The sequence below is a fragment of the Littorina saxatilis genome, linkage group LG16 (assembly GCF_037325665.1).
Source record: "Littorina saxatilis isolate snail1 linkage group LG16, US_GU_Lsax_2.0, whole genome shotgun sequence".
In the NCBI taxonomy this organism is placed as follows: domain Eukaryota; kingdom Metazoa; phylum Mollusca; class Gastropoda; order Littorinimorpha; family Littorinidae; genus Littorina; species Littorina saxatilis.
In genome coordinates this window covers 50,152,550-50,172,549 of record NC_090260.1, presented here as the reverse complement: position 1 = coordinate 50,172,549, position 20,000 = coordinate 50,152,550, and the positions used below count along the sequence as shown (strand labels likewise).

General features: G+C 40.8%; 3 protein-coding genes and 1 long non-coding RNA gene across 4 annotated transcripts in view; 2 read left to right on the top strand and 2 right to left on the bottom strand.

Annotated features, from left to right (window-relative positions):
- The window catches only part of LOC138951204 (uncharacterized), a 336,181-nt gene that overhangs the window by 242,034 nt on the left and 74,147 nt on the right, over positions 1–20,000 (top strand). The window lies entirely within an intron of this gene.
- The window catches only part of LOC138951206 (uncharacterized), a 195,697-nt gene that overhangs the window by 173,593 nt on the left and 2,104 nt on the right, over positions 1–20,000 (bottom strand). The window contains exon 3 of the mRNA XM_070322863.1: positions 9,166–9,291. Within this exon, the coding sequence (XP_070178964.1) occupies positions 9,166–9,291 (126 nt within the window). The remainder of the gene's footprint in view (positions 1–9,165; positions 9,292–20,000) is intronic.
- On the top strand, positions 2,366–7,054 carry LOC138951408 (uncharacterized). Its single transcript, XM_070323017.1, has one exon. The coding sequence runs from the start codon at positions 2,366–2,368 to the stop codon at positions 7,052–7,054; it is 4,689 nt and encodes a 1,562-aa protein (XP_070179118.1).
- LOC138951169 (uncharacterized) lies at positions 11,356–18,541 on the bottom strand. The gene is made up of 5 exons (XR_011451029.1): positions 18,279–18,541; positions 17,320–17,462; positions 16,306–16,529; positions 15,227–15,391; positions 11,356–13,208 (listed from the first exon to the last, which is right to left on the bottom strand). It is a non-coding gene; the product is annotated as an uncharacterized lncRNA (long non-coding RNA).

Genomic DNA, 20,000 nt, shown 5'->3' with positions numbered 1-20,000 from the left:
GTTTTCTAACATATTTTGTCTTGGTGTTCATGATAGCTTTGGTGATTTTTTATTGATTTGCCGCCATCTTGTTTCGGCCGCCATCTTGTTTCGGCCGCCATTTTGACGTCCATCTTTGATGTTTATGTTTTTAGGACACCTTTGATGTTTAGTTTGATGTTTCGAATTCTAAGTTTAGTTTTTTCTTTCTATCAGTTTCCACCGCTCCGCGCTTCTCGCTCCATGCTCCACGCTTCACACTCTACTGTTCTGCACTCTCACTCAAGCTAGTCATTTCTACTTCACATTTTAGCTTTAATTCACATTCTAAACTTAGATCAGTTTTTCCGCCACGCTCCTATATAGGTTACTTAGCTCTCCATAGGTTTATTGTGACGAATGGAATTCGTGTATCGACTCCCTCTCTCATATTAATCGAGACTTCACTAGTTGCGTACACAAAACGAGGTTAAATGACCGAGACTACGTCATGACGACACTGTATACATATGACGTCAACGCTCGCGCCATTAGTCCAAAACTAGTGCAGCGTACAAGAAAAGAATTTGTTTATCTTCATGGAAAGAAATTTAAAGAAGAGAGCAAAAGGAAACAGCGTGCATTGGTATTAATTCGTGAATATGAACTGTACATATATTCAGTTGAGGTTGCTAGGATGCAATGCTCTGACCGTTTCATTGACTCCAAGATGGCAGCAATCAACGAAGCCACATAGATTGCACCAGCATATGTTTCACCTTCCGTGGACGGATTTCCACATTTTTGCGATCTCCAAAGGTCCACTAACCGCAGGTAAAACACGCTAATACATTTTAACATTATTGATTCACAGGAAAACACAGGTATTGTTCATTTTCCATGTGTTTGTGTCAGTCTGTGAACTCTTGTTTCTGTGTTTGTTTTAGAGAAACAAATGGAATGATATCGATGGAAATCATACTTGATAATAACAGATATTGCACGTGTGTGTTGCAGAAGGTGCAAGTGTACAGGGGTGTACAATGCTTATGTAAATGATGTCGTGTGAACACTGTGGGAAGGGCAACGTCAGCGGTAACCACGGAAGGAACCACCAACGTCCCCAAGTGTCACCCAGATCGAGTTTATCATGATGAGTAGACTACTTTATATTTTGTGAACATTAACTTCATGTCTTCATTTGTGTAAACCGAAATACATTTTCAACGAGAAGAAGTACGTTCCGCTCTTCGATGCTAAACGTCGACGCAACAAGAAGAAGAAAGACAATGTTGTTACGTGTGTGTGAAATCACACCAGCGAAATCATAATCTATAAAACTTTCATTTGAAGATTCTAAGAGAAAGGGATTGATGTCTGCAAGAATGATCATGTGCATGTTTTTGAAAGTACAGAATTATTAAATTTCTTATTACTTCTTTGCACTTGTCTCTGTTAAACACTGATCAGCCCTAGAACGAGAAGCAGACGTCACAATGGGGGCTCGTCCGGGATATTGAATCAACGTTTTACTTTCGATCCAGCCGTTCCAAATTTTTCTCGTTTCAAAATTGCTGTAGGTTTCTTGCATGTCGATTTGTATTGTAAATGTTCGTACTTCATCGCCATCGTCTCATCATATAATTTTATTTATTTACCTTTAGTTATATTACTTATCACAGATCTATAACTCAACGTGTGCCCTATCACACGGTAAAATAAAAACTGGAAGTGTTGTCAGCTGAAACGACACGTTAAAAAATCAATATTTAGCGAGACCACTTTTGATTTGTTAGCTCCCAATTTTATTTGTGGTGTTCCAATTCATCAGTGTGATAGTATTCTTGCACGTACTATCGGAACCATCATTCCCCTTAGTTTGTTCTAAATTACGCGGGAGGTTGGTGGGAGTCAGGTACCTAAGAGGTAAGGATTAATACCTGTATTTCCCTGTGAAGCCCTATATAATCGACTTGTGGATATCAGTCGTATTTACTTGCTGTAGAAGTGGCTGTAAATTAATCTACACAGTAAATGATGCGAATTGACAGTTGAGTTGATACATCTTGTATATTCAACGTTCGATCGAGTGAAAGATTGATCTTTTCGCCAGAAAGAGTCAAATAAAGTTTACAGTGTAAGTTCTCGTTGGTAGATAGAAGTAAACTGACTCACGATAGAACGTGGAAACATAACTCTTTGGGTGGTTGTGTGGAAACGTAACGTAACATACGTTGAAGAATTATTTCAAAGTACAGTAGAAGTAGAGCTAAACTAGGACTTGCATTTTGTGCACGCAGGCGATGCCCGACTGTTTCTTTTTGTAATTTGATCCGAAATTTAGTAGCTCGACGGTGTTTGAGCAACATACATTTTGTACGTTTTGGAATAATACGCGAGGTGACTTATGAGTGACGACAGTTCTCCAGCTCATAATTTTAGAAAGTCCACCATCGCAGCCCAGTTGGCACGGAAACAGCCGGCCGACAAATCTCTTCCCATAGTGACCACGGATAAGAAGGGAAGAAAAACCCTTACTGTCGGTAACGATCGGGAAGAGGTGATAGACTCGTTACCAATTCCTGCTGACGAAGAAGAGAGTGTTCATCTCTCTCTTCAAGTTGACAGCAACCGTAACGACGAAGAGGTTGATCCACAGGCGTGCACGGACGTGTCACCTGTAAATATGTCTCAGTCCACAAGTGTAGATCCGCTAGAGTTGACTAGACAGCTAATGGCCGAAGGACAGTTGTTGGGGTTAGAAGGAGCCGAGTTGCGTGCATTTGTTCTTGATCAGAAAGAGAAGCAACAAACTCTTGATCGCGAGGAACGAGAACGTGAAGCTGAACGGCTAGAACGTGATGCTGAAAGACAAGAACGTGACGCTGAACGACTACGGCTAGAACGTGACGCTGAACGACAATTCCAACTGGAACAGTTGAAAATCCAGAACGCCAACCAAGAGGGCAACAGGAACAACAACTCACCAGGACGTATTCGCGAAGATGATGGTTTCAAGCCCAAGATTCCTTTTCTAGACGACCGTGATGACATCGAGAGCTGGTTCCATCAGTTCGAGCATTATGCTCGAGACTGTAACCTGAGTGATGCAGCAAAAGCTTCACGTGTAGTGTACTTTCTGAAGGGTAAGGCGAGAGTCATCTTCTCAAAGCTGAACGAGGAAGACGCTAATGACTACGACACTCTCAAACACGCTTTGTATGAGGGCTTCCAACTCACTAGCGAAGATTATAGAAAGAAGTTTCGCCAAACCAAGAAAAGCGCCACTGACACGTATAAAGAGCACATCACGAAGCTAGAACGGTATCTAGACAAGTGGGTGGAATTAGCAGAATGCGACCAAGATGTAAAAGATCTCAAAGATTTGTTGGTCCGTGAGCAGGTGTTGGACACCCTTCCGCCTGACCTCGCCGTTCACATTAGGGATAGAGACCCTAAGAGCGCCAAAGAGATTGGGATGATAGCCAACACATATCAACAATCTAGATCGAACGTCAAAACTTCATCGACGTACGTCAAGCCTGAAAAACGTCGTTCTCCTCAAGAAGAAACAAGAATAGCTGCTCCATCAACAAAACCCGCAAATCAAACTCTAAAGGCAAAGTTGAGTGACGCCGAGAGAGAGAAACTGCGAGCATCTGGATGTTGTTTCATTTGTAAATTGCAAGGGCATGTCTCTCGTTTTTGTCCAAACAAGAGAGACACAGCAGGTGCAGTTTCATCGAAGAAAGATACACTTGAGACACCGATCCTCTTAGAAAAACTTTGCGGAAATTGCAAGGAAAAGAAATGTGCCGAAGTGGTACCAGTGAAGCTGAATGGAACAATTGTCAACGCTTTGAGAGACACTGGATGTACTGGTATCATTGTCAGCAAGAAGTTTGTGCCTAAGGAGGCATATTCAGCGAAAATGAAGGAGACTACTCTGGCAGAGAAAGACTCCAAGAAGATGTACCACACCGCCGTGGTGCACATCGATTCACCCTACTTTGACTCCGAGACAGAAGTAACGGTGATGGACGACCCAATTTACCCTGTCCTCATAGGTAAATGGTATGGACTAGGTAAAGAGAAGAAATTGACTCCCACATATCCTGTTCGAGACCCAGCGTGGTACCCTGGGACAGCAGCTGCTGTTACCACGAGAGCACAAGCGACAGAAGACGCCCAGAAACCAAGCTGCAGTCACAAACAGGGAGTCAAGGAAGAAGAAAGACTGTATTCACCAGCTGATCTGAAGAGAGAACAGGCAAGTGACCCTTCGTTGACGACCATCAGGCAATTTGCCAACTCTCCAGAAGGGATCAATGGGATACGATATTCATACAAGAAAGAAATCCTGTATAGAACAACGAAAGATCGCCACGGAAACGACCGTTCACTAGTAATCGTTCCGAAGAAACTCAGGAACAAAGTTCTTTCATTTGGTCACGATCACCCCTTGGCAGGACACTTAGGTCAAAGAAAAACATCTGACAGAATTAGAGCAGAATTCTGGTGGCCAGGGTGTGCAGGAGACATTCGTAGGTATTGCTTGTCCTGTGACACATGCCAAAGAACTGCACCGAAAAGTCAGACAAAGAAAGTCCCTCTGGGAAGGATGCCACCCATCAGTTCGGTTTTCAAGAGAGTTGCGGTGGATATCATCGGCCCGGTCAAACCTATGTCGGAGAGCAAGAAACAATACATCTTGGTATCTGTTGACTACGCTACCCGATACCCCGAAGCCGTAGCCCTGAAAAACATCCAAGCAGATACCGTAGCTGAAGCTCTCTGGGAGATGTGGACTAGATTGGGAATCCCAGATGAAGTGATAACGGACCAAGGCACACAGTTCACCAGCCACCTGATGAAAGAAGTGAACGACTTTCTCAGCATCAAACACCATATGACTGCACCGTTTCACCCTCAAGCGAATGGTTTGGTCGAAAGGTTCAACTCCACACTGAAGAGCATGCTGAAAAAGTTAGCGATCGATCAACCGAGGGAATGGGACACGTTTATCCCCGCCCTCCTGTTTGCATACAGAGAAGCTCCACAAGAAAGCATGGGATTTTCGCCGTTTGAGCTGCTGTATGGGAGATCTGTCAAAGGACCCATGCAAGTGCTGCGCCAAACATGGACCGAAGAAGAAATCTCAGGGGAGCAGAAGACTACAGCGGAATATGTAGTCAACCTCAGGAACAGAATAGAAGAAACGTGCAACGTGGCACGTGAGAACCTGAAGAAAGCGGCCAGCAAGCAAGCCCATTTCTTCAACAAGAAAACGAAACCAAGGACGCTAGAAGTCGGAAAACGGGTTCTACTTCTACGCCCTGTGAAGAACAACAAGCTGGAACTTACATGGTCAGGTCCCTACAAGGTTGTGGAAAAGTTGAATGAATTCGACTACAAGATCCAAGTTGGCAGAAGAACACGGATCTACCACATCAACCTCATCAAGGAGTACCAAGAACGGGAATTGAGTTCCGCCACTCCCAATCCCAGTTCATCTGCCCAAGCGAGTGTTCCTGCTTCAAACGAAGAAGAAAGTGATGAAGAAGACGGAGGAGAAGAGGTCGTGGCTGTTGTCATGGAAGAGGACAACACGATGGACGATGACATTTTCAAGTATGACACTCAGAAGATGTTACCCCTCCTAGAAACTCAAAGAACCGAAAATGTGAAGAACATCCATTTCGACGAGAAATTGGACGAGGCAAAGGTCAAGGAGGCGAAGATGATCTGTGAAGAATTTGAAGAGTTCCTAACAGATGTTCCAAAGACGACGAACCTGGAAAAATGTTCCATTGAAGTGACAGAGAAGAAACCAGTCTTTGTGAAACCCAGACCCATACCTCACGCCATGGTAGAAACTGTCGAAAAGGAAATTGAAGAAATGCTGAAGTTGCATGTCATCGAACCTGCAAACTCTCCATACAACTCTCCCATCGTCCTGATAAAGAAGAAGGACGGAAAGTACCGTTTCTGTTCAGACCTGAGAGCTCTGAACAACGTGGTAGTGTTCGACGCTGAACCCATCACCGATGTCGACCATCTGTTTCAAAGTTTAGGAAAAGCGAAATACTTTTCAAAGCTAGACTTGACGAAAGGATATTGGGCGATCCCAATAGAAGAGGAAGATAGAGACAAGACGGCATTCACAACTTCAGCGGGCCAATTTCGTTGGGCCAACATGCCATTTGGATTGAAAACAGCGACAGGGGTGTTTAATCGCATGATGAGGAAGCTACTCAATCCAATCAGAAGAAAAGACGTCCACCACTTCATGGACGACGTGCTTATAGCAACTGAAACCTGGGAAGAGCACATGTCAGCTCTGAAGGCAGTACTACAGAGGCTACAAGAAGCCAATTTGGCAGCAAAACCCTCCAAGTGCTACATAGGCTACACAGAGTTGCCGTACCTCGGACACGAAGTGGGAGGTGGAAAAAGGTGGCCAGAAAGCGACAAGATCAAGAAGATTCAAGACGCTCTCCCACCCACCACGAAGAAGGAACTACGGTCGTTCCTAGGACTCTGCAACTTCTACAGGTCCTACATCGAGTCATACGCGAACATAGCTGTTCCGTTAACCGACCTGACAAAGAAGTTCAACCCAGACAAGCTTGTCTGGAACGACGAAGCGAGAAGGAGTTTTGAGACACTCAAAGAGAAAATCTCACAGAAACCTGTGCTGTGTATGCCAGACCACAGCAAACCTTTCGTGCTAAGGACGGACGCCTCCGACAAAGGAATGGGTGCTGTTCTCATGCAAGAGCACGAAGAGACTCTACGACCTGTTGCGTACCAAAGCAAGAAGTTCAACGGAGCAGAAAGTAGGTACGCCACCGTAGAAAAAGAATGCCTAGCTACAGTTTGGGGAGTGGGAAAGTTCGAACGGTATCTGTACGGGAAACACTTCACCATTGAGACAGACCATCGCCCACTCAAACATCTCCAACGACAACCGAACAACCCTCGTCTGATGAGATGGGCCCTCCAACTGCAGCCATACGAGTTCACCGTACGTGTTATCCCCGGGAAGGACAACCACGGTGCAGATTATATGAGCAGAGCGTCGTACGATGAATAATTATCTACTTGGGATAGGATAATTATCTTGATCCATGGGGTTATGTGACGAATGGAATTCGTGTATCGACTCCCTCTCTCATATTAATCGAGACTTCACTAGTTGCGTACACAAAACGAGGTTAAATGACCGAGACTACGTCATGACGACACTGTATACATATGACGTCAACGCTCGCGCCATTAGTCCAAAACTAGTGCAGCGTACAAGGCAAGAATGTGTTTATCTTCATGGAAAGAAATTTAAACGAAGAGAGCAAAAGAAAACAGCGTGCATTGGTATTAATTCGTGAATATGAACTGTACATATATTCAGTTGAGGTTGCTAGGATGCAATGCTCTGACCGTTTCATTGACTCCAAGATGGCAGCAATCAACGAAGCCACATAGATTGCACCAGCATATGTTTCACCTTCCGTGGACGGATTTCCACATTTTTGCGATCTCCAAAGGTCCACTAACCGCAGGTAAAACACGCTAATACATTTTAACATTATTGATTCACAGGAAAACACAGGTATTGTTCATTTTTCCATGTGTTTGTGTCAGTCTGTGAACTCTTGTTTCTGTGTTGTTTTAGAGAAACAAATTGAATGATATCGATGGAAATCATACTTGATAATAACAAATATTGCACGTGTGTGTTGCAGAAGGTGCAAGTGTACAGGGGTGTACAATGCTTGTGTAAATGATGTCGTGTGAACACTGTGGGAAGGGCAACGTCAGCGGTAACCACGGAAGGAACCACCAACGTCCCCAAGTGTCACCCAGATCGAGTTTATCATGATGAGTAGACTACTTTATATTTTGTGAACATTAACTTCATGTCTTCATTTGTGTAAACCGAAATACATTTTCAACGAGAAGAAGAAGTACGTTCCGCGCTTCGATATCAAACGTCTACGCAACAAGAAGAAGAAAGACAATGTTGTTACGTGTGTGTGAAATCACACCAGCGAAATCATAATCTACAAAACTTTCATTTGAAGATTCTAAGAGAAAGGGATTGATGTCTGCAAGAATGATCATGTGCATGTTTTTGAAAGTACAGAATTATTAAATTTCTTATTACTTCTTTGCACTTGTCTATGTTAAACACTGATCAGCCCTAGAACGAGAAGCAGACGTCACAATACTATAGGGGCCAATGTGGGCACAGAGTAGAGTAGCCAGACTATATTATAGGGGCCAATTTGGACACAGCGTAGAGTAGACAGACTATACTATAGGGGCCAATTTGGGTACAGAGTAGAGTAGACAGACTATACTATAGGGGCCAATTTGGACACAGAGTAGAGTAGACAGACTATACTATAGGGGACAATTTGGACACATAGTAGAGTAGACAGACTATACTATAGGGGCCAATTTGGACACAGCGTAGAGTAGACAGATTATACTACAAGGGCCAATTTGGGTACAGAGTAGAGTAGACAGACTATACTATAGGGGTCAATTTGGACACATTGTAGAGTAGACAGACTATACTATACGAGCCAATTTGGACACATATTAGAGTAGACAGACTATACTATAGGGGCCAATGTGGGTACAGAGTAGAATAGACAGACTATACTACGGGGGCCAATTTGGGTACAGAGTAGAGTAGCCAGACTATACTATAGGGGCCAATGTGGGCACAGAGTAGAAAAGCCAGACTATACTACTGGGGCCAATTTGGGCGCAGAGTAGAGTAGACAGACTATACTACTGGGGCCAATTTGGGCGCAGAGTAGAGTAGACAGACTATACTATAGGGGCCAATGTGGGTACAGAGTAGAATAGACAGACTATACTATAGGGGCCAATTTGGGTACAGAGTAGAGTAGGCAGACTATACTATAAGGGACAATTTGGACACATAGTAGAGTAGACAGACTATACTATAGAGGCCAATTTGGGTACAGAGTAGAGTAGACAGACTATACTATAGGGGCCAATTTGGGCACAGAGTAGAGTAGCCAGACTATAGTACTATAGGGGCCAATTTGGGCACAGAGTAGAGTAGCCAGACTATACTATAGGGGCCAATTTGGACACAGAGTAGAGTAGCCAGACTATACTATAGGGGCCAATTTGGGCACAGAGTAGAGTAGACAGGTGAACACGTACCTTCGACACAGGTGTTGCCACTGATGGAATAGTTGTATCCAGGTGTACAGAGACATCGGCCTTTGAAGCATTCCGCCTTCTTCACCTTGCAATCCGCCTGCGCCGAGCACGGCTTGTTCAGCCACTCTGTCATCACACAACACACACAGCTTACAGTGTGTCATCACACAACACACACAGCTTACAGTGTGTCATCACACAACACACACAGACAGCTTACAGTCTGTCATCACACAACACACACAGCTTACAGTCTATCATCACACAACACACAGCTTACAGTCAGTCATCCCACAACACACGCAGCTTAAAGTGTGTCATCACACAACACACACAGCTTACAGTGTGTCATCACACAACACACACAGACAGCTTACAGTCTGTCATCACACAACACACACAGCTTCCAGTCTGTCATCACACAACACACACAGACAGCTTACAGTCTGTCATCACACAACACACACAGCTTACAGTCTGTCATCACACAACACACACAGCTTACAGTGTGTCATCACACAACACACACAGCTTACAGTCTGTCATTACACAACACACACAGCTTACAGTCTGTCATCACACAACACACAGCTTACAGTCAGTCATCACACAACACACACAGCTTAAAGTGTGTCATCACACAACACACACAGCTTACAGTGTGTCATCACACAACACACACAGCTTACAATCTGCCATCACACAACACGCACAGCTTACAGTCTGTCATCACACAACACACACAGCTTACAGTCTGTCATCACACAACACGCACAGCTTACAGTCTGTCATCACACAACACACACAGCTTACAGTCTGTCATCACACAACACACACAGCGTACAGTCTGTCATCACACAACACACACAGATTACAGTGTGTCATTACACAGCACACACAGCTTACAGTCTCTCATTACACAACACACACAGCTTACAGTCTGTCATCACACAACACACACACACAGCTTACAGTCTGTCATCACACACCACACACACCTTCCCAGCCAGCAAAATTTTGCGCAGCGAATGCGTGTCGCAGTCGCCAAACTCTGCGTAACAACTGCACTGGACGCATGCGTAACGCGCGCGATTTTGCAAAGCGAAATACATGCGTGACACACTCGTTTTCCCTCAGATTACGCAGACCATACGCACCTCCAGCGCACGCTTATTTGACACCAAGACAAATTCGCACTCTCCACGCAGACGTCACGATTGCTTTACGCATTCTCACGCTATTAACGCGCTCTCCACGCAGACGACACGATTGCTTTACGCATTTAACGCGCTCTTGACGCAGATGTCCTGATCATCTTACGCACTCTCCACGCAGATGTCACGAATTATTGACGCATTCTCAGGCATTACGCGCTTTTTACGCTCTCTTCACGCAGATGTCACAATTGCTGTACGCATTCTCACGCATTTGACGCACTCTCCACGCAGATGTCACAATTGCTTTACGCATTCTCACGCATTTGACGCACTCTCCACGCAGATGTCACGATTGACCTACACAATTTTACGCAGACCACACAACCGCTTTACGCACTCACAAACAAATAATGGGCAGTGCACAACATTGTATTGATCCAGAAAGACAAAGGTCAAGCGTGCAGGTTCGATAACAGAGATGATCATAATTATGTACAAGTTCTAAAACAAAAATGCAGTCAAATAAATTGATTAAAACAAAGGAGAGATTTGAATCTCGCTTATTGCCATTGTGACTTCCAGGTTTTAATGTCACTGCATTTTGACATACCAGCAGCACGGAAACAAAAATGATCAAAATACTATTCAAAGCAGAATTCAAATTGGCAGAACAAAGAATAAATAGAACAAAACCCTGATAGTCATCATCGATACGCCGTAGTACATGCAGTGAAGAATCCAGTATAACTTATAAGAGAGAATTTTGATGTACACTCGTCACTATATCACATTGATGTAAACAAATAAATAAATAATTGGCACAGCCTAGGCATAGGCAGCAGTGAGTTGTATCAACATGTTTGAATACAGAACAGCAACAAAAAGAGAAAAAAAGTTCTACAAGCCAGCTAATAGTTGAACTTCAGATTACTAATGATATCACAAACAAACACTTAGTTAATGCCCATTCTCCAGGGATCGAAATCCAGTCAATGTACACCAAACTAGGATAACACATACATTTAGAATCTATCACGACTGCATAAAACATTGGTATGCAATTCACAAAGCAAGGAACTTGAAACATGAACATTGACATTAAACATACATATGTGCCCCACACACATTTCGGACAAGGCAGCTGAACGAAATTCAGATGTGGATGGAGCACAAAATAATTAGATGGGGCGGCGTGAAAGCATACTGGGACAAGGAACAAGCAAGAGAAAGAGGATAAGAAGATAAAAGGAAGAACAAACCGAAGAATAAGAAAGAAAAAAACAAAATAAGAGAAGGAGAGAGAAAAAAATAGGAAAAAAAAGGGAGACAATCATATGAATGTGTACCATTTAAATAAAAGAAATTAAAAAAATTACTTTTAAAAAGGAGACATTTCAGGTTTTGATTTGAAGTGTGTTAACATATTCACATATACCAGTAACTTTGCATGGAGAAAAAAAAAGTTCACAATGATTTGAAGCAAATTCAAATGCCAGAGAAAAAACAGAACAAAACCCTGATGTCATCATTGATAATCAGTGGTACGTTCAGTGAAGAAAAAACAATTGACACAACCTAGACATGGGCAGCAGTGAGTTATCAAGTTTCACTACACAAAAGTAACAACTACAATAATGAAACAAAAGGTAAAATGCCAGCTAATAGTCAAAATTCAGAACAATGATATCAAAAAGAAACACTTATTCAATGCCCCTTCTCCACTGATATGTATAAGCACACCAACATGACATAAACTCATAAATTAAAAAAAAAAACATGACATAAAACTCATAAATTAAAAAAAACTTATCAGACTGCGTAAAACATAGGTTTGCCATCTCAAAATGGATGTAAAACACGCAGCTTACTCACAAAATGATAGACAAGTCTCCAGCGGCCAGCTGCTCAGCAAACAAAATAAGGTGGCGAGGATCAATATAATTGAAATGCATTTTTTTGGCTGTTTTGGAGAGAACTTTGCCTCATTTACCTTACACTGCCTGCATTCAAGGGCTAAATTTTTATCAGGTGCACCAAGACTTACATCTATAGAAATCCAATCATAACGGTTTTAAGAGCAAAAAAAAAAAAAAGTATATTTCTAGTCTCGCTTCTAAATTCTCAACTCAACTCCAAAAAATAATAAAGAACAACAAAAACCCGCATCATGCATTGTCTCCTTCAAGCTGCCTAGGTTGTTTGCGTTCGACTCCCATAAATGACAAGGAATTGTTAAAACCTTTTCTTTCTATTTGTTCACTTTTTGTTTTCTTCTTTTCTGAACTCTTTATACTTGTATTTTATTCATTTTAATTTAGCCTGAAGGTTTGAGTCGTGTATTAAAAATCGAATATAGTGTGTAAGTGCCCTTGAACAGCTTTTCCAGAATCATGTATTCTATATTTTTAGTATGGGATACCCACAAGAAAAGTTCAAATGCATCCATGCGTCTCCACTGATAGTAATGGTAGTTGAGCACTTCCAGTTTAGTCTTCTGTCGTTCTGACACAACCTAAAAGGGTACATCATGTCTGAACATCATCTGTAGAAGAGTGTGAAGTTTAAAGCTTAGCTTAAATAATGTCCAACAAAACCCCAGACTCTTCTGTACATTACCCATCAGCCACACAGACCTGAACTGTGAAATACAATTACTCACTAGCAATTTCTCAGGCGAGTCAAATCTTACATTCATCAAATTTTTGCAACTAGCATTGTAAATAAGCCTACAGAGATTACAAAGTTCAATTACTGCAAACCAAATCATGAAGGCTCTTCCATGGCCTGTTGTCTCTTTCTTTTATCACAGGCTTCCAAAAACCAGTCTTGAACGGCCGTCTTCAAGGTCTTGACCTGTGGCACGTGTACAGCTTCACGGAACAGCCTCTGCATGACAAAACAAAAAACAAGAAGAGCAAACGCTCGATCGAGTCACTTTCGCAGTTCTGAATATTATATGAGGCATCAGATGGACAGGAAGAAATTGCTATTCACAACACAATACAGATGTAAATAATTTGATGTAAAGAATAATCCTATAAAGTTTGAATCAAATCCGATGAATAGTTTCAGAGATATGATATTTCAATTTTTTTCCTTCAAGACATACCTGTGACCTTGAAAAAGGTCAAAGGTCACCAAAGCAGACGTCAAAGTGTAGAGGTCACTGGGAGTCACGTTCACATAAAATTTGAGCCCGGTCACTTTTATAGTTTCCGAGAAAAGCCCAACGTTAAGTTGTGTGTTGCCGAACAGAAAAGGCTAGTTATCTCCCTTGTTTTTCTGATAACGTTCGTAAAAGGCTACAGATGTAAATACTTTGATGTAAAGAATAATCCTACAAAGTTTCAATCACATCCGATGAACTTTGTCAAAGATATAAAATGTCTAATTTTTCCTTTGACGCTGACCTGTGACCTTGAAAAAGGTCAAAGGTCAACGAAACCATCGTTAAAGTGTAGAGGTCATTGGAGGTCACGACTAAACAAAATATGAGCCCGATCGCTTTGATAGTTTCCGAGAAAAGTCCAACGTTAAGGTGGTGTCTACGGACGGCCGGCCGGACAGACTAACACTGACCGATTACATAGAGTCACATTTTCTCAAGTGACTCAATAACATGAACTTAGATCATCAAACAACTATCACTGATTTGAGAAAAGTCTCAAGTTTATTTCCTGACGCCTGTAAACTTGCTAAAAATCATACAGACACACAAACTTGCATACACACCATACGCTTTTACAACACACCAACTATACTTGAGTTAGGAAATTGTAATCCTTGTAGAAGAGAAGTAAAAAAAAATACCTACCCTAATATTTGTTTTAACCCTTTCGCTGCCAATCAAAACTTGGGTATGTGCATTCCTGACTGCCAGGGAATATTGGAGTTTGGGGTGTAATAATTCACAAAAAAATCTAGCTTCAAACTGGCAGTAGGTAGGTAAGTAAAACCTATGTTGTTTTTAAAGGAAATTGAACCAAGAATCTGTTTTTAGTGTCTAATCATGGAAATGATAATTAGTTTGGCTTATAATGATGTTTAAATATGAACTTTTGAAAAATCAGCCCGGCGCATCTTCCGGTGCCTGTGGATCAAACACAGGTGGCTGTTTTGCTCGCTCCAAGAAAGGATTATAATCACTGTCATCTACCTGTTTCCAACGAATTGTCCGAAAGAAGATCTCCCCCTTCCCCTGTCAGTATCCATAATCATTTGCACCGCCTGTAGCGTCAGTCCGGCTTTGTTTTTCCCTACTAGGGCCCGGTCGACAGTCACCGTTAGCCATTTTGACGAGTCGAGATTTCTCTCCCATACCCTGTCGACAAGGCCGAAAATAGCCTTCAAACGCAAAACCGCGTCACCATTTATGTTTATTCATGAGAATGAGGTATCCTACCAAGCCATTGGCTGCTATTTGTGTGTCAGCAGTGACGTAGCATTTCTGGAAAATCCCGGAACGGAGAAGACGGGTTTACCCGTCCTAAGGCGCTGCGGCTGCACAAGCGCATGACTGGTATACCCGTCATAAGGCAGCCAAGTGGTTAAAGTTACCTTTACTATGACTTTTTCTTTGGGGGCCTTCGGAAATTCATAATACATGTACTGTGACGTGCAGACGCATATGTGACGACATCATACCGTTTGCTAACATCCTTATTTCGTATGTAGTCGAAAATCCATGACACTGACAAATGAGCTCAGGAACTTGGCTTCTAGCAATTTAATGTTAAGCGTAAAAGCTTTGACAACTATCATTCACATGTGAAACATGGCAAATTTAAAATTGATTCCAAAGAACAAAATTTGAGACAGAAATAACTTGTTGTTTTGTAGACATGGATTTTATCTTCTTCCTAAAAGGACCAGGATGATTTTACAAATTATGAAAAACAACTCACTGTCGATGGCTTTTAGTCGCAGCGTACACCATGGTCTCTTTCCCTGCCCTCCCCCAGAGCCCCCTGTCAGCAACCGTGTAGCCTATGGAACACCTTCGTCATCACAGCATCAGTAGTCGTCTTTAGTTCATGTCCACCAACCACACCGAGCTCATGGTCATGGATCTGAAACAAACAAAACAAGCCAACTGAATTCCAAAAATCAAATATTCAGACAGCTCTTCTTCACATACAAACAATTCAATCTGGAAGCATCATACTGTCACCTGGAACAAAAAATCAATAATCGCACTTGCTTTAAAAAAAAAAGTTTTCAGAAGAGCAAATGGTGATTGAGTGTAGCATTGTCATAAAATGTAATCACACACCTCAGGTGACCTGCATCAATCATTCAATACTATCTCACAAATCTTCATTTGGAAAGCACAAACATAGTTAGAAGAGAGCGTCAACCGTGATACTATTCAGTGTGGACAATTTTTTTCTGACCCATAATCCGATGCCTACACAAAGTGAGAATCAGAACTCACAAGAAGGCACTGTTGCATGTTTGTGATTATTTGCTTGAGTGTAGCACTTGCAATTTTGAACTTGAGGAAACAGCGTAGCAATTTCTGTTACATCCCTGAAAACCTAGCAGATGGCAGCTCTGGCCACAGAGCAATATTTGCATTATTTCTCACAGATGCAATGATCACAGAAAACAAAGTGGTGCATGCATTTTCCGCACCCCACATGAGAAAAAGAGGCCCATCATTGTGCGTACCCATAAGCATAGTTTTATCATCAAAATGTGTTGGTTAAATTCACAAATGTGACCAATACGCATAAACCTTGCATGAATTCCCAGGATAATGGGAAACTGGTCATGACTGAGAACTGATGAACAGTTAAGATACACCCGTGAACCGTGATGACATCTGGCATCCTCCAAAAAGCACACACTCAAGGTAACATTTAAAGCCTAAAGAGCGTCTAACAATAACATGTCACTCTCACAAGATCTTGCTACAGTTATCTGGGGAAAATAGCACAGGCATGACTGGTCTGCTTCAACAATAGCATTCAAAGCCACCTACCAGTGATCACTCCTTCGACAGATCCATCATGTGCCTTCAACATCTTCCACACTCAACAGTAAAAAGATGACTCCATCGAACAGTAGCACAGGCTCCACCATGATTCTTTGGCGACCAATTACTAAATTAGTCGCATCAGGTCCATCTGCTCCTGTAGAACCTTCTCCAGCAGCAAGAACTGATGTTTATCTTGCCGCTCTGCTCTGCTCGTAGTCTTGTGTCCGCTGAATGGAAGAAAAGAAGAACAAAAAGTCATTTACATGAAGCAATACATATTTTAGACAATCTGTCGGCCTGAAAAGAAACCATCAGCACTAAAAAACAATCTGAGCAAATGTTCAAAGTAAACGTGACATCTCTATATTTTTGAATTCAGGAGAAGATGAGGAATATATATATTGCAATCAATTTTTAAAGGGGCATACAGAGTGGCATTTGATGGGGTAAAAAGATGTAGGGACTCAGCAGTTGGAGATGAAAATTTTTGTGTGTATTTACTTCAAGCAGATTTTTATTTTTTTTTTTTTTGGACAGAAGAACAAACACACACTAAAAATCCTTGTTTAAAGTTGAACTGACCTTAACTTTTCCTCCAAACACTAGAACTTTTTGTATTCATTCAAAAATATTCATCAAAAAGGTTAAATTTTAAATTCAATTTTGCAGACTTTGGATGAAAAGTTACTCTTCTCTGGCATCCCGCGGACACAGTTCACACTTTCTCATCAATGAGATGCCTGTGTTAAACATCAATAAAACTATTAAAATAAAATAAAAATTTAAATATAAAAATAAAATCGACCAACCGCCCCCACCCGATTTTTTTTCCCTTTGCTGGAAACAATACATTTGTTTCACTAAAACAGTAAAAGAGATCAGCTGAATTTGTTTGACACATCTGGTTATAACTAAAAGAATAAAACACAAAATAAGCCAAAGTCACAGAACAAAAAGACGCTGTCAGTGTCACTATCAATGACTCTGAATGAGACACTCATTGCTATCGAGCCATACCTGTTCATCTTCACCTTGCCGGGACGGAACGACAGTCTGCGTTACTGGCATCGGTGGCGGTGTTAAGGTCACTGTCCATCTCAGCTTTCTTCACCTTCAGTTCAAACAAGCAGTGAGCACCGTCATACTCAAGTCAAAGCTTTCTGAAAAAATAAATACTTGGAAGTTAAATAGGATCACATTGATTCCCAAACCTAACAGTAACAGTAACACGCAAACATCAAAACTGGAATATTAATTATTAAATATAAGCATCTCAATTTCACTAAATTAGTATATATTTATTTTCTCTGTGATGTATTTTTTATTTTTATTTCAAAAAAATCTGTTTTTCAACTTTATCACTGCACACGCTGACACAGCCTCTGCCTGCCTCTCTAGTCTATGCATGCCTCGGGAACAAGGGTAATTTTTCTCTTTTCCGAGACTCCGACACAGAATATTCCACTATGACTATGAGTCTATGTCAGTATGCGGAACTGAAAGTTGAACATCTGTGGAAAAATAAAAAGATACAAATAAAAAAAAAACAGATATATGAAGAGCCTATTAGTATTACTACTAAAGCTCCTGACAACTGCTGCCGCAATGACTCGACCAGATTAGGAACCAACCAAAGTTCACCAAGAAACAGACAATGAGACATAAAATGATAAACGAAAATTCAGTTTTTATGGTGCCGTGAGCGACCCGCGAATCGGGATTCGGATGGTATTTTCACTCTTCCACAACTCCTTAAAAACAAACCACTGCATCAATCAACTTTATGTTTTTGGAAAAGTTAGTTCATTCCTCCATCTTTCAGACAAAACAAACATGAATGAATAGAACAGTGTTCTTCTAGGCGAAAAAAAAATCGAAAGTGTGAGAAATTCTCTCTGCCATCAAACTCGGAAGCCGAAGCCGCGAGCTATCAAAAATTCAAATTCCCAAATCTTTCCTTCAGTTGATCAACTTACCTATTCTTGAAAGAAGTCAATCTTCATTTCAGAGAGAAGGATAAGATTACCTTGCATCCAATAAGCAAGTCAAAAATACAAGTCAATATGAAGAAAAAGCAAAAAAACGCCGATACAATTCTATGTGGATTTGACAGACTTCTTGCCAACAGGAAGTTGGAGATTGTCTGACAGACAAGGGAAATAACTTCAATAAATTGCTCTTTTCAGTCAAGGTAACTGTCTCCCCTGAAATTGAACTTTCATAGAGATTTTCTTCCAAAGCAAAATAAAATAAAATGAAAATATGCTGAGAACAAATTTTATGTAACCATTAACATCAGCCTTTATTTTGAGTAGATAATTAGTTTCAAAGTTACTTTAGTTTACATTTTTTTGTTTAATCTGAATTTTTTAAATGTTTTTATCGTTTTGTTATGGGTGTTCATATAGATTTCAGTTATCTTTTCTGTTCATATAATATTTTTATTATGCTTTGCCTAGATTTTTCCACGACATTATTTTGTGGAAAGCTGATTCCTACAACAATACCAAATCCCCATTACAATAATTATATTACATGCTAAAACAATTATAATGATAATACAAATTAAAATAATCATATTTATTTTAAGATAAAAATAATCAGGATAACAATTAAGCAAATAAATGTTGGTAATAACAAAATGATTAAATAAAAATTAAATGGGAAAACCATTACATAAAATAAAAATATTTTTATTAAACTTTTAAATGCATTTTTTTTTTACCGAAACTGTCTTAAGATAAACTGAAAAATAACGGATTGAAAGTTTTTATGCAATTTTTTTTCTAAAAAAAAAAAAAAAGAAGTTTTTGAAGAAGAATAACTATTCATAACCAAAATTTAAAAGTAAATATTTTTTAATAACATAAAATATAATAAATTATTTCATGAAGTAAATGCATAAACCCACGGTATAAAATTAGGAAAAACAAAAATTGCAATCACCTTTTCATTGAATCCATGCGTGCTAAACACTGCGTGGTGAAGTCGTTTCGAATGCGACAATCTGCGTAAAAGTTGGCGAAAAGTAACGCGCGCGAAGCGAAGGTGTCACGAGGCCGTACGCATCCCCGCATGAAAAACGCAGAAATAACGCATGCGTCACGCAGAATCATGCTGGCTGGGTTACAGTCTGTCATCACACAACACGCACAGCTTACAGTCAGTCATCACACAACACACAGCTTACAGTCTGTCATCACACAACACACAGCGTACATATCATATGAATCAAACCAGTCGCACTGACGTCACACATTAAACGTAGATACCATCCACCCACACTGGTATCACACCACACATTGGGTGTATAAAAAGATATGCTAGGAATTGTTTCTTTCGACAGATTAGTCGGGATTTGTATGGTGTTTTATACGATAGTAGTTCACACGGTGGTTATTTACACGACGATATTTGGCACTATGGTAATTCATACGTTTGTACATGTAATTCACAAGATAGTAATACACATAATAGTAATTCACTTGGTGGTATTTCACATGACAGTATTTCACATGATAGTAATTCACAAGATAGTAATTCACACATTAGTAATTCATACAATAGTAATTCACATGATAGTAATTGACAAGATAGTAATTCACACCGGCGATAGTGATTCACAAGATAGTATTTCACACGGCAGTAATTCACACGATAGTAATTCACACGATAGTAATTCGCACGATAGTAATTCA